Source organism: Akebia trifoliata, chromosome 2 (assembly GCF_017979445.1).
Source record: "Akebia trifoliata isolate Shusen 1 chromosome 2, ASM1797944v1, whole genome shotgun sequence".
NCBI lineage: Eukaryota > Viridiplantae > Streptophyta > Magnoliopsida > Ranunculales > Lardizabalaceae > Akebia > Akebia trifoliata.
The window spans coordinates 29,818,067-29,834,807 of record NC_141376.1 but is presented as its reverse complement, the minus strand read 5'-3'; the positions used below and the strand labels follow the sequence as shown (position 1 = coordinate 29,834,807).

General features: G+C 32.7%; 1 protein-coding gene across 1 annotated transcript; it reads left to right on the top strand.

The window, feature by feature from the left end:
• Positions 1-11,024: 11,024 nt before the first annotated feature.
• Positions 11,025-15,820, top strand: LOC147410086 (putative disease resistance protein RGA1). The gene is made up of 3 exons (XM_086432278.1): positions 11,025-14,096; positions 14,550-14,597; positions 15,492-15,820. The coding sequence occupies exons 1-2, from the start codon at positions 11,097-11,099 to the stop codon at positions 14,595-14,597; spliced, it is 3,048 nt and encodes a 1,015-aa protein (XP_086288404.1). The 5' UTR covers positions 11,025-11,096; the 3' UTR covers positions 15,492-15,820.
• The last annotated feature ends 921 nt before the right edge of the window (positions 15,821-16,741 follow it).

The window sequence follows — 16,741 nt, the reverse complement described above, 5'->3', positions numbered from 1 at the left end:
ACTAGTTAAGACCATATCCGAATCATTTAAAAATAAAATAGTTAAAATGTGATTAAATAGTGACTTCATATTAAGACCTCTTCATTTTGGAGAGAGGCTTTCACTACTACAACCAATTGTTGTTGATTGATAAAAGATGATTTAAAAATATAAAAATACAAATTTTTAACTAATATATCATTCGGATCTTGACGGATATAGAGATAGATCTATATCCGACTCAGGTCAAGGGACATCAACCCATATCTGAACCAAATTTTAATTTGGATATATTTGATGAAATCAATCCTGTTAAATTTGAATTCGGATCACTCGGATTTTGGATAAAATTTGTACCATTTTAAGCCCTAATCTCAACTAGCCCCTGCATCAAGTTGATTTAAAATACAAAACCTCAAATGTAATTTTAACATTTAAATATTCATTAATAAGTTATTATTTTGCTAATCGGAGACAAGTTTTTAAACTATGCGTGAGATAGAGTACTCTTTAATAAATCTATTCAATATTTTATTCAAATTATGATTGTTCCCGAACACCAAACGAAAACATAATATTTATATTTATTTTGATTTAAGATGCCAACTAGCTCATGTTGGTAAACTCAATGAATGATGAATATTTACACCCTTGATAGTTCTAAGTATTTACACCCTGATGCCCTTCACTTAATTAATTTATTGGGAAGACCATTTTATCACCTGATATTAAATGTGAAAATACTCTTTTTAAAATTGTGTAGCATTAAAAATGCGGACTTTGGACCTTAACTATTTCACCAAATAATCCTATGGACTTTTGGCTCATAAAAATCCGAGTTTTAATCCCCCCAAAACCCAGATTTTCCCTTTCTTCCTCTTATAGAAATCGTAAGAAATTACTTGCAAATCAAACTGATATAACATTTAGAAATTACATGAATTTCACATCAAGTTAATTCGAATAAGAATTTAATAATGATTTAAAATTGTAAATATTCAATAAGTTATTATTTCACTATTCTAAGTAATTTTATAATTTAGTAATACCACTAGAGAAATTGGTGATATTAGGTTTACTCCTTGATCGTAAGTCAATATTTCTTTTTGCTGATAATTCAACGGTGAAATTTTGATTTCATTTCTTTCAAATGACCTTCAAATAGTTCAAGTGGCCGACTAACTGTACACCACCAATTACCAATTTGACTCCATCGCTTAAAAATACATCTTTAAAATAATTGCACTCCAAAAAATAAAGTGTTGCTCTCCTTTTTTTTTTTTTCTTCTTCTTCAGCCATTTTCATAAAATGTATTTTTTTTTTTCTAATATGCGTTGCTCAACTTCAAAATTGGTTTGAAATCTATGAAACCAACTAAGCTATTGGGAGTAAGCCCACCGATAAAACATATTGCTTGCTCACAATATTATTGGGAGGATTGTTGATGGCGATTTTAAAGCCAATGTCAAGATTAACAAACTTGTAGGCATCGATGTCAACACTTCAAAGCTGATCAAAGGTCATAGAATTCCAAGGATGAGAGCCATCTATACACATATTCTTACAAAATCTAAAATAATATTGAATAACTAACAGCCTTAATTATTTTACTGTCCAAGAAGGATTAAACTTATTACTCAATTACCCTTACAATTTTCAAACTAGGTGTGAGATAAAGTACTCTTTAATAATTTATTCAATATTTTATTCTTATTATTAATTGTTTTCTCAAACATTAAAAATAGATATAAAAATTTTTATATATGTTTACTTTATTTTAATTTAAGTTTCCAGCTAGTCTAGTTGACAAGGTCAACGGTTGATGAATAAAAAAGTAAGAAATGAGCGTAGTGGTTTCCATGTGGGACGGTGAAATCATAGATCTAAGCCTATTAAAAAATAAATAAAATTTAAAAAGATCCTAGTTTTAAAAAACGGAAAATGCTGGGTTCGACCCAAAACTCTGCTGACTCTTCTCACCTGATTCTGTGTATTTTTAGGCGACTTAAAGCAAATACAACGGATGTCTCTATTTTAGTATGTTCTTACATTTTAAAGATGATTCTCTCCTCCCAACCTAAATAAATTCCAACAGTTCACAACATCTAAATCACTATTGATGTCTCTAATTCACTATTCAAAAAAAAAAAAAATTGAAAAAATGTTACACCCCACGTTAAGTATTAAAAAAAGAAAAAAGAAAAAATATTGTTGGCAATCCAACTTTACTTGTTACAATCCAATTTAAATAAATAAGAAAATCTACCAATTGTATGAGAAATCAAATTGGTCGGATCATGTTTAATAGAAAATATAAATATTTACACTTAAATTAATTTCATTTATTTAAAAAAAATGAATATTAATGATTAAATTGATTTTTTATTATAATTTTTTGTCGATTTGGTTGGACAATTGATTCAATCTGAGTTTAATTTTTTTAATCTTTAATAAAATAATTAAAAATATTAAAAAATAATAATTGAAAATAAATTAGGGATAAAAATTATATTTAAAATATATTTTTATTGAAAAAAAGAAATTAAGAATATCATTTATGTAAAATAATGAGGATACAATTGGTATTTGTACAAGATGCATAGTGCAATAGAGACCATCTCTATTTTTTTATTTTGTCTATAATTCTAGAGACATGAATAGTGATTTAGAGGGTGTGTTAGAAATTAAGATACTGATTAAAGCTTGGTTCGGAGGTCTCTATCTTTAAATATAGAGATATAGAGATTGATTGGAGTTGCTTTTAGTGGTTTTATCAAGTTGACTTAATAAGTTGCTTTGCTTCTATTGAATTTCGAGATTGACTTACCTTCAAATCCAATCGAGTTGACTTGATCAGGTTTTGAATCCATGATATTGATTTTTTCCTAAAGAAACACAATATATATATATATATATATCGTGGCCGTCGAAGGCTCTAAAGAGAGCCAAACATTGTGCCAAATATTTTTTCAATGTATGTGTTAGAAATTTAGAGATCATCCTGACCAAAAATTAGCTCATTCCTAAACTTCTAACCAAATCAAAAGTGGTTTACAAAAATCGAACGATCCACAATTCTTCAACTTGTAAAGTAGGGTTAGAAGTTTAGGAATGAACTGATTTTTAGAAAAACAATATGAATTTTTAAAATCCTCTTTGGTAGATACAAAGGCATATAAGGCTACTTGTTCAAGGTAGGCTCCCGATGCAAGGTGAAGAACAATCTTCCAATTGGTCCTTAATTCTCAAAACAATACCAAACAATTGGGTATTAAAAACTTGTTGATTCATACACCAAGTAATTGCAAAAATAGAAAAAACAACAAAAAAAAATAAGATAAACAAATGAATTGAGCTTAAAAATGAAAATTCAATTGCAAAGAAATTGACTTGAAGATCTCAACATTTCCATTCAAGAGTCGATCTTCTCGGATTATTCTGATTCCGTCGTCCCTCGAGATTTGTGGGCTTAGGCCTTATGCTTAGACGTTTGGCGATCCAAACATTCCATGAATTCTTCTACTATGATCTCTATATTAGCTCCCAGGTTGCCAATAGTCTATACATCTTCTCAATAGCTCTACCCAGATTTGTCGCGTGTGAATGTACACTTATTAAACAAGTGGTTTCAATCTTTTTCCTGATCTCTACATAGGCAACATGCTGCGTTGTCAATAACCCTCCAGTCCTTCAACAATTTGAGAGTTTTTAGTCCTTTGCTCCCTTCTATTGATAAGGGCATCAACATTAGAATTAGGCCCGACTCTAGAACCATAGCACAATTCATCAAGGAACTCATTTTTGAGGATACCAAGGTTCCTCCCAAAGTTTGGAGGACCTTAAATGGATTCTGTAGACACCCCAATTTGAATGGGCTCCCAATCGAAAGGACTAAAAAAAATTGATATTTCCAATAAAATTCGCTAATAGACCTAAAAAGTCCAAATCATCGAAACGTGGAATTTTGATCAATTTGAAGGCTCCCAAGGCCTCCTAAAGGTCTAATGGACTTACTATTAGACTTTACATGCCCCCCTTCCCCATATTTCTCCGCTTCACACTCGAATCCGAAATTACCCAAAGCTCACTTAGAGCCCACCATCCCTTAATCACTAAAAAAAATCATCTCACTTTACCCAACTTAGCATAACCCTAACTCTATATAACCCAAATCCTAAAACTCACTTACCTTCAAAATCTCATCCTAAATAAATCCTAACCAATCTCAAAAACCTAAAATTCTAAGCCTAACATATCAAAACTCACATCCATATTTATAACCATTATCCAAATCAACCAATCAACATTTGATAATCAAATGGGACATTTGTCCTCATTACAACCTACCTCCTAAAAATCATTCTGCCCAACCTAATCCATCACTTTTTTCTAACAAAATCACCATCCACACTTCATGTTATAAACCTAACCCATCACTTTTCCCTAACAAAACTACCAATTCACACCTTTCTCTCATCATTCACTTTAAGTCCATTGATCAGGTCCTATAAAGTTTATTATGGGACTATAATTGTACAAGAATTATTTATATTTGATTAATACTTTGTCCCAAATAAATACAAATTATAAAAATATGCCAAAATCAATGAGCTAATAGAATTTCTTACTATTTGTAAGTAAAAAAGATAAATTTCGGAGACAAAGAATATTGTAACAATTTTTGTTACAATGTCCAAACCAAGTGAGAGCATCCAACCAAAGCACAAATTCCAATACTGCCACGTCACCACACTACGACACCCTTGTGGTGCTCCATGGTGATCTCGAGGAATTGTGCCTCGAGATTTGGGCTAAACTTTCTAGACCCTTTGGACATTGCAGTGGTAGATATTTCTTGAACCAACTAAAGCAAATTCGACCCAAAAAACTCAAAAAGAAATGCTATAAAAAGAGGGGTTGTCCCAAAGGAAGGGGCCCCTCTACCTTCTTCCTAATTTTGCTTTATATTTTCTATTTTGTGAGAGAGCGTTCTTTTAGAGTAAGGGCTAAAAGAACAATCTCTTCTCTTTTCTTCTTTAAATTTTCTCCTTGTAACACCATTGTAGTTGTTATATACTTTCAAGTTGGGAATCAAATTGCAACACAGATTTTCTCATTTTCTTCTCCACTATGCTTTCTCTATTTTACTATTATTGCAATTTGTTTCTCGCAATGATCGACTAGACTCTCCATAGAGAGGTCAAGGATGTCGGAGCGAGTCTATCTTGATCTTATTTAAATAATTCTATTACACATGTTTTAATTGTTCTTGTGTGAAGACTATTAAGAATGGATTATCCAATTTCTATTGATTGATCTCACTTTGATGATTCATGCTTAGATGAGATCAATCTTAATCATGCTCAGTGACAATCTTGAGATAAAAATCTAATAATACCACATTGATTCAAGATTCACTCCTATTTTGGATTCATCTACAAGAATTAACTGATTTATCCTCCGATCCACGAACAAGGGTTTGTTGCGTGAATTGAGACCAAATTAAAATTGTTTAGACTTCTAAGATAGTTTGCAAAGGTTGATTTGATCTTTCTAACTCTTTACAATGCTTTAATTTCAATTCCTATTTTTAATTTCATCCTACTTCTTAGTTGAAATTTCTTTACTCTGTTTTTAATTTGTTTTTGAATCTGTTTTGGTTTCGAATCGAAAGAAAATCTAAATCATTGTTGTCCCTGTGGAACAAACCTTGCCTACCAAGGTTTATTAGTTTTTGTTCATTTTTAATCTATAATTTGCTTCTCGAACAAATTGGTGCCGCTACCAGGGACAATGATTCGATTAATTTTCATTTCAAAAAGAACCTGAGAGAGATTCAAAACAGAATCAAATCTTGTTTACTTGAAACAGAAGCTAAACGAACAAAACCATAGATCAAAATATTTTCACTACAATCTTTGATATATCAAAAAAAATTTCCAAAACGAATTTTTTTCGTTTTCATCAAAATTTTGCCGCTCAACGATAGCCCCTTGGTGCATTACGGTGACGTGGATAATTTTTCATCTTAAATTTTGCGAGCAAGTTTCTGTGGACTTGAGTATTGTTATGTAATATTTTGTTTTTTTAGTTTTTTGACTTGGATTAGATTTTTCTGTTATTTTCAGGTGGAGGAGTTGACAAGGAGTAACTTGGTTGAAGCTTTATTTAATCACCGACTCGATTTTCTTGCCAAAAAGGCAGTAACATTTCATTTTCTTTGTTTTTATTTTTATTTTTCATTTTTTTTCTTTATTATAAATTTTTTTGTATTAGGAACTAGAAGTTGTAATAATTTTTAATTGGAAAAGGTTTGGTGTGTAATAGTTCCAGGGAAGGATGACAATGGCACGAAACTGTCTTGGCCCCTTGGGTTCGTACATCGAAATTGGTGTCGGTGGCCCGAGTCGACTTAGATTGTTCATCCCCCGTCTAGAATGGGAGGTAGTATTTTAACCACCCACGTAACTTTTATCAATGGATTTCTATATTGATTTTGGATGATTAAACTGTACACCTCGATCTGTACATAATAATGAGGGCATCCTTACGAGGATGACATTATAATATAAGAATCGGATTTCATCATCAATATCTTGTCCTTTTAGGAAATTGAATTCACAGTCAAAATTTTAATTAAAATTGGTTAGACTCGACTTTAGGCCCTATCGAGCTCATTAATCAAAGTTAATTTAAGTTGCACCAATTATACTTCTTGGTCGAAATCAGTGCCTAAGCGAGATCTTGTCCCGCTGTACCTAGTTGTACTAAGGGGATAGACAATGTTTATTCTAGAAGAGAGGTGACTTAAGAGTACCTTTGTTCAACATTGTGCGTCACCTCTCAATTAGAGATTAAATTGACTGCTTTCAATTTCAGAGAATTGGGTTTAAGGCTCAGATTATCAATTTGAAATAGTTAGGAGCTGTTTAGTCATAAGAACCCAATAATCACGTGTGAATTTCTCTATGTTTTTTGTGCGAGTCCATAGTGAATGTTAAAATAGATATAGAACCCCAAGTAAATTTATATCGTCATGGAGTTTAAGAGAGAATCATGAATCCCGTGTGTCCTATGTGATAAGTATGGTCACCCTCCCGAGTATTGTCCGAGTCTGCCCATGCTCCGTACTATGCAAGTCAATACGCATAATTCTCAAAACTCTTATTGGATGTTGACACCTAGTTCGTTCGACAAACCATACCACATAGATAATTGATTTCCCTTAGATATCATACCTTGTCAGAATGAGTTCACTAAAGGTAATCACTTTGATAATCATGAGGATTTTTATATGCACGACACCTCGATGATGGATCCAACTATAATTTCTCAACAATCCTATGATTCTCAATAATTCTTTAATTATAAAGCTGTAGAACCTGAGTCAACATCCATTCTCTTAACTCGTAGGCATTGATGTCAACACTTCTATACACATATTCTTACAAAGTCTAAAATAATATTGGATAACTAACAACTTTAATTATTTGACTTTTCAAAAAGGGTTATACTTATATATATCTTGCATTTTGTAGAGGGTAGATTAATCTAAATATCTCAAGGATGTATTACTTAATTACCCTTACAATTTTCAAACTAGGTGAGAGATAAATTACTCTTTAATAATCTATTCAGTATTTTATTTTTATTATTAATTGTTTTCTCAAACATTAAAAATAGATAGATGTATATAATATTTTATCGTATGTTTATTTTATTTTAATTTAAGTTTCCAGCTAGCCTAGTTGATAAGGTCAATGGTTGATGAATAAAAAAAGTAAGAAGTAAGCGTAGTGGTTTCCATGTAGACGGTGAAATCATAGGGCCCGTGTGGATACAGGAGCCAGAAGTACTTAAAAATAAGTACTCCCAGAAGTATTTTTTGAAGTACTGTCTGAAGTAGTTGGATACGTATTGTATATTTGGATACAGGATCTGAGAAGTACTGCTAGCAGTACTTCTCACAGAGTTTTGTGTTTGGAAAGTATTATGGATTCTGTTAAAATGACCAGAATGCCCTTATATGTAATAATTACTATTTTTAACATTATAACTCAACAACTTATGCTCAAAAAAGTAACAGTTAGTATTTTTATTAAATAAAAACATTATAACATCATTTTAAACTCAAAATATACTTATTCTTATTTTAAAAAAAATTCGACAGAACCTCCCCTAAATATTGGACATATGAAAAATAAAACCTGTGTAAAAACATTACAGCTATATTGGTTATGTTCAACATAATACAAGCAAACAAACTTAATTCAAAAATATTCTTATGAACAGTCAATTTCTTATATACAAGCAAAACAAATATTTCAACATCAGTTTCTTAGATATAAGACAGTTTGTGAGCTCTTTGTTTGTAAAATCTTGGACAAAAGATGTAAATCATGTCAAGACGACTTTGAAGCTCTGTTAGAACCAATGACAATGCATGACTAAAGCACCGACAACAACAATAGTAGCTTCATGGCACTTCCACATATCAAGATAACTTCAATAAATCAAAGTAACTTAGCCATTTTCCTCATCAACACTCAAGTCATCAAGTGGCCATGGACTGCATGCAGCTCACTAAGAAAATGCATATACATGCCCAATGAATTTCTCCAACAGAATCATAAATGCATAAAGCTTGAACTCCTTACCAATGCAACTATCACTATTTGGCTACATAGAAATGCATAAGGCTTGAACTCCTTACCAATACACCTATCACTATATAGCTAAACAGAAGTATATAAAGCTTGAACTCCTTACCAATGCATTGTCACTATAGTAGAACTACCACTAACCCCTTACATTAAAGCTTGGACAGAAGTGCATAAAGCTTGAATTCCTTACCCTTATATTAAAGCTTGAATATAAGTGTATAGAGCACTATATAATGCATAACAAAAGTTATATTGAACTCAATATAGAGCACAATATTGAACTCAATATAACTAAATAGAAGTGCACTAAATAGAAATACTAAAGTACATATGCAGTGGCCTCCCATCCCTTACCAACACTGATAAAGACAACTGTAAAAACCTATAACATGCTCACTAAATTTCTAATGCACTGTCACTAATATCTTACATTAGAGTTTGATCATCAATTTAAACATAACATAGAAGTGTAACTATCAATTATAGAAGCAATATCACTGATCTCTTACATTAGAGCTTGATTATCGATTTGAACATAACATAGAAGTGTAACTGTCAACTATAGCAGCACTGTAACTAATCTATTACATTAGAGCTTGATCATCATTTTGATCATAACTTAGAACACCATTGTAGTTAATAAATCACAAAACACTCATCATATGAATCATAATAATCATAAAACACCATCATAGTCACCAACAAAAACATATTGAAACATAGAAAGGAGAGTAGATAAAGAAAGAAAGCCAACAGAGGAGAGATTGAGAGGTTTAAACCACATATTTAAAATAATTTTTTAAACAATTTCTACTCCAAAAAAGTAGAGAATATTTTTTTAAATAATTTCTACTCCAAAATTAAAAATCCCCCCTTGAATCAAACAATTTTGTTGATCTAATACCCTATCACACACATTTTTATCAAGAAATTTGTGTTAATTGCCTTGCGATTATGAAAATTTTAAGTCTGAAACATCGATTCAAGTCTAAATCGAATGGTTGGTTGAAATTGAAGAAATAGAAACAAAATTACAGCGAAAATCGAAGCACAGACTTTAAGAAAAACCTAATCAAATAGCAAAAAAAAAAAAAAAAATAGAGAGAGGGAGAGAGGGAAGAGACTAACCTCGGTATTGTTCGTTGATTGAATCGATTTATGAAGGAGGAGTTTTTTTCCGCTGTAATCGCTAGAGAGAGGGAGAGAGGGAAGAAGAAGATGATGCTAGGGTTTGTCTCCTCTCATAGACCTTAAAATCGAAGATTACGTTGGGGAGAAAATGACTATGGGAGTTTTATCCGCTGCAATCGTTAGAGAGAGAGAGAGAGAGAGAGAGAGGAAGAGAAAGAGAAAATGTCGTTAGTCTTCGTCTCCTCTCACAAAACGAAGAAGATAAAAGAGGGATATATCACGTAATTATCAAAATTGACTAGGGGTATGTTTGGAAATAATTCGTTAAATTGACAGGAATTTGATGCTTCCTGCAAGAGCGATTTTGAGAAGTATTGGTTGAGGTACTTCTCTTAAACGTACCAAAATTACTCCCCACATAAGTTACTTCCATAAATACTTTTTAATCCAAACACACATGAAAGTGTTTTTGGCTCCCCACAAGAGCTAAAAACACTTGGAGAAGTCAATCCAAACGCCCATAGATTTAAGCCTATTAAATAAATAAATAAAATTAAAAAATCCTAATTTTAAAAATGGTGGGTTCGACCCAAAACTCGACTGACTCTTCTCACCTGATTTGATTCTGTGTGTTTTTTAGTTTGACTTAAAGCAACTCCAATGGATGTCTTTATTTTTCATCTCCATTTTAGTATATTCTCACATTTTTAGAGATGATTCTCTTCTCCGAATCTAAACGAATTCCAACGAGTCACAACCTTTAAATCACTGCTGACGCTCCAATTTACTATTCACATAATAAAAAACAAAACTTGCTATTAGCCATTCAACTTTATTTGTTACACACCAAGTTAAATATTAAAAAAAAGAAAAATTGTTATTGGCAATCCATTTTTACTTGTTACAACCAAGTTAAATATTAAAAAAAATAAATTGCTATTAGCAACCCATCTTTGCTTTTTACACCCCAAGTTAATATGAAAAAAAAAATAAATTGTTGGCTAGCCACTTTACTTGTTACACCCCAATTTAAATAAAAAAAATAAAAATCCACCAAAATGTTGATGTTGTTCTCTCTTAAAATGAGAATTAATCTACTTGCCTTATTTATGTAGTTTAGTTGAGGTGTAATAAGTAAAATCTGAGGTGCCAATAGATTTATGCTTTATAATTGATGTCTGATCCCCCAAAACAAGTCAAAAGCTGTTGCTGTTGCTGTTGCTGCTGTATCTTCTTCTTCTTCTTCAACATCAATAATTTCATTCATCAATTGCAATTCTCTTTCTGTTTCATAGCCTTCTTAAGAGATTTCTATAATAAGTATGGCAAAATCAGTTGCATCTGCTTTTCTTAAGCCTGTATTGGAGCAGCTTGGCTCTTCAATTGTAACGGAGTTTGGATTGGTATGGGGTGTTAAGGAGGAGTTGGACAAATTGTCTAGTTTCATGTCAGCAATTCAATCGGTTCTTCAGGATGCTGAGGAAAAGCAAATTCATTCGAAGCAGGTAAGAGATTGGATGACAAAGCTTAAAGATGTCGCTTACGATGCCGAAGACATATTGGATGAGTTTGCAACTGAAGCTTTACGATCCAAAGTGGAAGGTGAAAATCAAACTACCAAGTGGAAGCAGGTATGCAATTTCTTCCTTTCCTGTTTCGGTTTAAAGTTGCTTCGATTTCGATGTGAGATAAGTCATAAGATAAAGGACATAAATGAGAAATTAGACAGGGTTGCAAAGGAAAGGAATGATCTTCATCTTTGTGATGGAGATGGAGGATTAAGACTACCTGAAGTCAGGACGAGACTGGAAGCCATCTCCTTGATTCATGAATCAGATGTTTTTGGTAGAGAAAATGATAAAGAGAAGTTAATAAATCTGTTGGTATCGGATGGGTCTGTTTCAAATGAACTCTCTATTATTCCCATAGTCGGTATGGGTGGAATCGGCAAGACAACCATTGCTCAGCTAGTTTACAATGACAAGAGGGTTGTGAAGCATTTCGACATGCGAGGTTGGGTTTGTGTATCTGAAGATTTTAATTTAAAAAGACTCACAAAAGCAATTATAGAAAGTATTTCCAAACAGCAATCATCAAATTATGAGGAATTATCCCCACTTGCGGAAGAAATTCACAAAATAGTGAGTGGGAAAAAATTTCTACTCGTATTAGATGATGTCTGGAATGAAAATTCTAAAAAGTGGGAAGTCCTAAGAGCTCCCTTGAGATGTGGAGCAAAGGGGAGTAAAATTCTTGTCACCACTCGAAGTGAAAATGTTTCACGGATCATGGGCACTATTCCTGGTTATCCCTTGGGAATTTTGTCGGAAGAAGATTGTTGGTTATTACTAGCAAAACGGGCATTTCCAACTGAGAGCTGGGCTGAGCATCCAGATCTGGTGGTGGTTGGCAAGAAAATTGCAAAAAAGTGCAGTGGTATACCTTTGGCTGCAAAGACACTTGGAGGCGTCTTACAAGGTAAGAAACAGGAAAGAAAATGGAAAGACATTTTGAACAGTGAAATATGGAAATTGCCACAAGGAGGAGACGATATCTTAAATTCTCTAAGATTGAGTTATCATCATTTGCCCTCACATCTAAAGCAGTGCTTTCTGTATTGTAGCATATTTCCCAAGAACTATGAATTTGAAAAGGAGAAATTGGTCAAATTGTGGATGGGGGAAGGTTTTATTACATCCAATGTAGGGCAAATGGAAATGGAAGATGTGGGTTGTGATTACTTTGATGATTTTCTGTGGAGGTCATTCTTCCAACGCGAGAAAAATAAGTATGATGAATTGGTGTACAAGATGCATGATCTGATTCATGATCTAGCACAATCACTTTCCGAAGGTGAATGTTTTAGAATGGAGGACAAAAAATTAATTGATTTTCCTGAAAAGGCTCGGTATGCTTCTCGCATCACTCATAGAGAAAATGATCTTACAATGTTTGAGCGGTTTCTTAAATGCAAAAGGCTTCACACTTTACTAGTGTTCCTGGAGTTAGGAACTGAAAGCGTCCCCACTAATCTATTCCAACAAATGAAATTTCTTCATGTGTTGGAATTGACTGTTTATGGAATAGCAGAGTTGCCCGATTCAATTGGCAATTTGAAACACCTACGATACTTTGCCCTTACTTCTTATATAAAAAGATTGCCTGAATCAGTGAGCAGCCTTTATAATCTGCAGACATTAGATCTTAGAGGTTGTATTGAATTGGTTGAGTTACCCAAAAACACAAGAAACCTGATTAACCTACGACATCTTACCTTTCAGACATTTCAAATGAGTTCGACACCAAAGGAAATTGGGAGATTAACATGTCTACGAACACTGTCAAAGTTCATTGTTGGTAAAGATAGTGGGCATGAGATAGGACAACTGATGAAATTGATTAATCTCAGAGGCCGATTGCAGATTTCAGGGCTCCAAAATGTGGTCAATGCAGAAGAGGTCGTGTTGGATAATAAAAAATATATTGAAGCAGAGGAGTTGAATTTATCATGGGAAGGTTATCAGAGTGTAAGTATTGCAGAGGAAATACTTGAAAGGTTCAAACCTCACCCTAATCTTAGAATCCTAAAAATTGAAGGCTATAATGGTGAAAGATTTCCAAGCTGGATTGGGGATCCGTCTTTCTCCAAATTAGAGAAAGTACTGATATGGGATTGTAAATCATGTCAAACCCTCCCTCCTCTCTGGCAGCTACCTTCCCTCGAAGAGCTTTCTATTGGTTCATTCCCAAATTTAGTAGAATGGAGTAGTGGCACTGAAGAAAAAGGTGATTTCCCTTGCCTCCATACACTTCGAATTGTTGATTGCACGAGTTTGATTGCTCTTCCAAGGTTTTCGATATATGTTTGTCAGTTAAATTTAGTAAATTGCAATGAGAGGATATTAAGCTCTCTGTCTTACTTCACCTCTCTCTCCTACTTGGGTATAGATCGTTTTAAAAATCTACAGGGCATACCCAGTGGGTCGTTAAAGAAGCTAAAAGCACTCAAAAAGCTTTTAATCTATAATTGTGAAGAGTTGGTTACTCTAGATGAGGGTCTACAACACCTAGTATCCCTTCAAGAGTTGTATCTTTATAGCCTTCCTCAACTGGCATCCTTGCCAGATGGATTGAAAAACCTCATCTCCCTTAAATACTTGTCTATCGACAATTGTGAAACACTAGCAACCTTGCCAAAGGAGGGACTGCCCACCACGCTTCAAACTCTCGGGATAGTCAGATGTCCATTGCTAGCAGAACAGTGCCAAAAGGGGAGTGGGGAATATTGGCCCAAGATATCTCAGATCCCGAACTTATACACGGTATGCTTTGTTCTTTTTACACTACCCTAAATACCCCTTAATTAATCACAATTTGAAGTTTGATTGTTTTTTAATTTATAGAAAATAAAAATAAAATAGAAATACAACTTATTTATCAACATTACTTTTTCTTTTACTTTTTTAATTTTACGGATTTTGCAAATATTTTGAAACGTTTGTTTTCCGAGATGAAAATGCATTGAGTTACTTAGGAAAAACTAAAATAAAATGTTTTATTTATTTTAAAATATTATGAATTTGTTTCCAATATAGAGTTTTAAATTAAATTATAACATTTTCCATTCTTTAACATTTCAATTTTCAATATTTTTTTTACATATTTAAACTAAGAATGGGGCTACAGTCTTGAGTTGCATTTATCATTAATCTTTTAATTTTTCTAGTGTTCATGTTTCAGTTGCTACACTGGAAATTAATAATTTTCTTTTCCAGGACTTTGGGATATACTATTCAAGAATTGGTGCAAGTGGTTCTCAATAGGTATGGTTGAAAACACAGATCTGACATGCAGTGTTCAGTTGTAACCTTAGTTTTATAATTCGTTGAGTTGATTTGAAAATTGGCCGAGTCAACTCAACCAATTACTTGGATTTCAAGGTGACTTGGACTCACTAAGTCATCAATTTGACTCGATTTGCATCGGAGTTGAGTTTTAAAACTATGGGTATAACTATACTAGCAACGTTTTCAGTACTGAAAAAATTCATATTTGTTTGGCAGCGATGGTACAAATTGTTGATTCACTTAGATTGGTTTCAATTTTTGTGGATCAATTCATATATATTACAAATTGAAAGAAATTTGTGTAAATTTTATCTTTGTTTATACATCATTAAAGGATATTTTCATTAATGAAATTATATTTTTCTTACCGAAAATCATATTTGGAAAAGGAAATTTAAAATTTTATAAATTTAAAATGGATCAGAAAAATTGTTGTTTCACTTAGATTGATGGTTGAACAATTGGTTATGTAAAAAAAAAAATCAACAGTTCTTCAAAATATTATGGTTTTATTTGAATCCGACCAACTTCATTAAGTCCGCCCATTTGTTCAAATCAGTACATAAAACACTGATAACTAACGTTTCAGATGAGTTGAGTTTCTGAATGAGATCTGGGTCAAGTCTAACCTGACTTGCCTCTCTCAACCCATAACTTGAAGCCCAAACCAAACATAATCCACAATCAGGTTGGATAATTTGTCGAATCAATCTTAGCCATTACCTATCATTCATAAAAAAAAAGGAATGTGGTTACACTATGTATAAAACGCGAAATTTAATGGACTGAAACCATCAAATTCCCACATATTCAACGGTTGACCCTATCGAAAAAAAGCCATTGAAAATTTGTTACTTATGAATTTTATAGGTTGTCATCTAAAGGGACTCTTCAAGAAGTAAAAGTAGACTGATCTGCAAAACACACTAGCAAAACATGATAGGCAACATGAGGAAAGGATTATTGAGCTATAAAAGGAGATGCATATGTAGAGAGAAATCCAAAGTGAGGTGCAAGTGCAAATAACTCAGTTCTTCCGCAACATGTTTCTTGATGGCCATCCCTCCTAGTCAGGTATTTTGAGAGGCACCTAGATACATTTAGTTCCACTACCTTAGACTTCTTTACCTGCTTTTGTCATCCTCCTAGTCAGGGACTTTGAGAGGCAACTAGATATATTTAGTTTCATTACTTTAGACTTATTTACTTGTTTTTTTTTTTTTAACTTATATAATATTTTTTTTTCTTATATTGTTTAACTAATAATTGTTATTTTATTGTTAACTAACCCCTTTTTAATTCCGCCGATGTAAAATTAAACGTTTTACATTGCCGGTCCCAAGCCCGGATATAGGAAGAGGGAAAAGGAAGATCCAATGAGTATTTTACTTTGATATATTTAGTGAATGCTTGGTTTTGATTTAATTCAACTAATTATTTTATATCTTATAATTTTTGTATACTTGATAGTTCCTATTACCACACCAACCTTTACTAATGCCACACCAACTATGTGCAATTCTTTGGTGATTTACATAGGAATTGGTGTGGCATTAGTAAAAGTTGGTGTGGCAATAGTAGCTCTCATTTCTAAATGACCCCTATATTCTACATTTAGGTAGACTTTAAATAGATCCCTTGGGATGAACTTTGATATAGTATGTTGAAAAGAACTTCATAGATCCCTTTTTTTTTTTCTTTTGTTGAGAAAATGCATCATGTCAAGAAGCTAGGAAGCCAATATTTGGATTTTTCTTACATGTTTCAACATAAGAAAGCAACTTTCCATTCATGTTGTATCTTAGCCCAAATTTTGGATATAAGGCTTTGATGATGATGGGTTTTAAACAAAATTAAAAACAAATAAGAAATTAGTCCATGCATGCTAGTCCCAAAGACCAAAGCTTTACATTATGTTAGACATTGAAACAGAGGAGGTGGTCGAGATCGGCTAGCTGCTTTGGTAGGCATCTATTTATTGTTGTTGAAAAAATAAGTCTACAGTTTGCAATCAAAACAATGAACTAAAAAGAAATCTGTCAGTATGATAACCAATCTCAATTTCTAAGTAAGTTATCACAAATAACCAGTTTCTAAGTTTTAAATTATGAGAAGAGAAA

Bases quoted from the DNA above. Each gene is read 5' to 3' on its own strand.
- LOC147410086 (XM_086432278.1), top strand. From the start codon at position 11,097: ATGGCAAAATCAGTTGCATCTGCTTTTCTTAAGCCTGTATTGGAGCAG. The intron at 14,097-14,549 runs GTATGCTTTGTT...TTTCTTTTCCAG, and splicing joins AGATCCCGAACTTATACACG to GACTTTGGGATATACTATTC.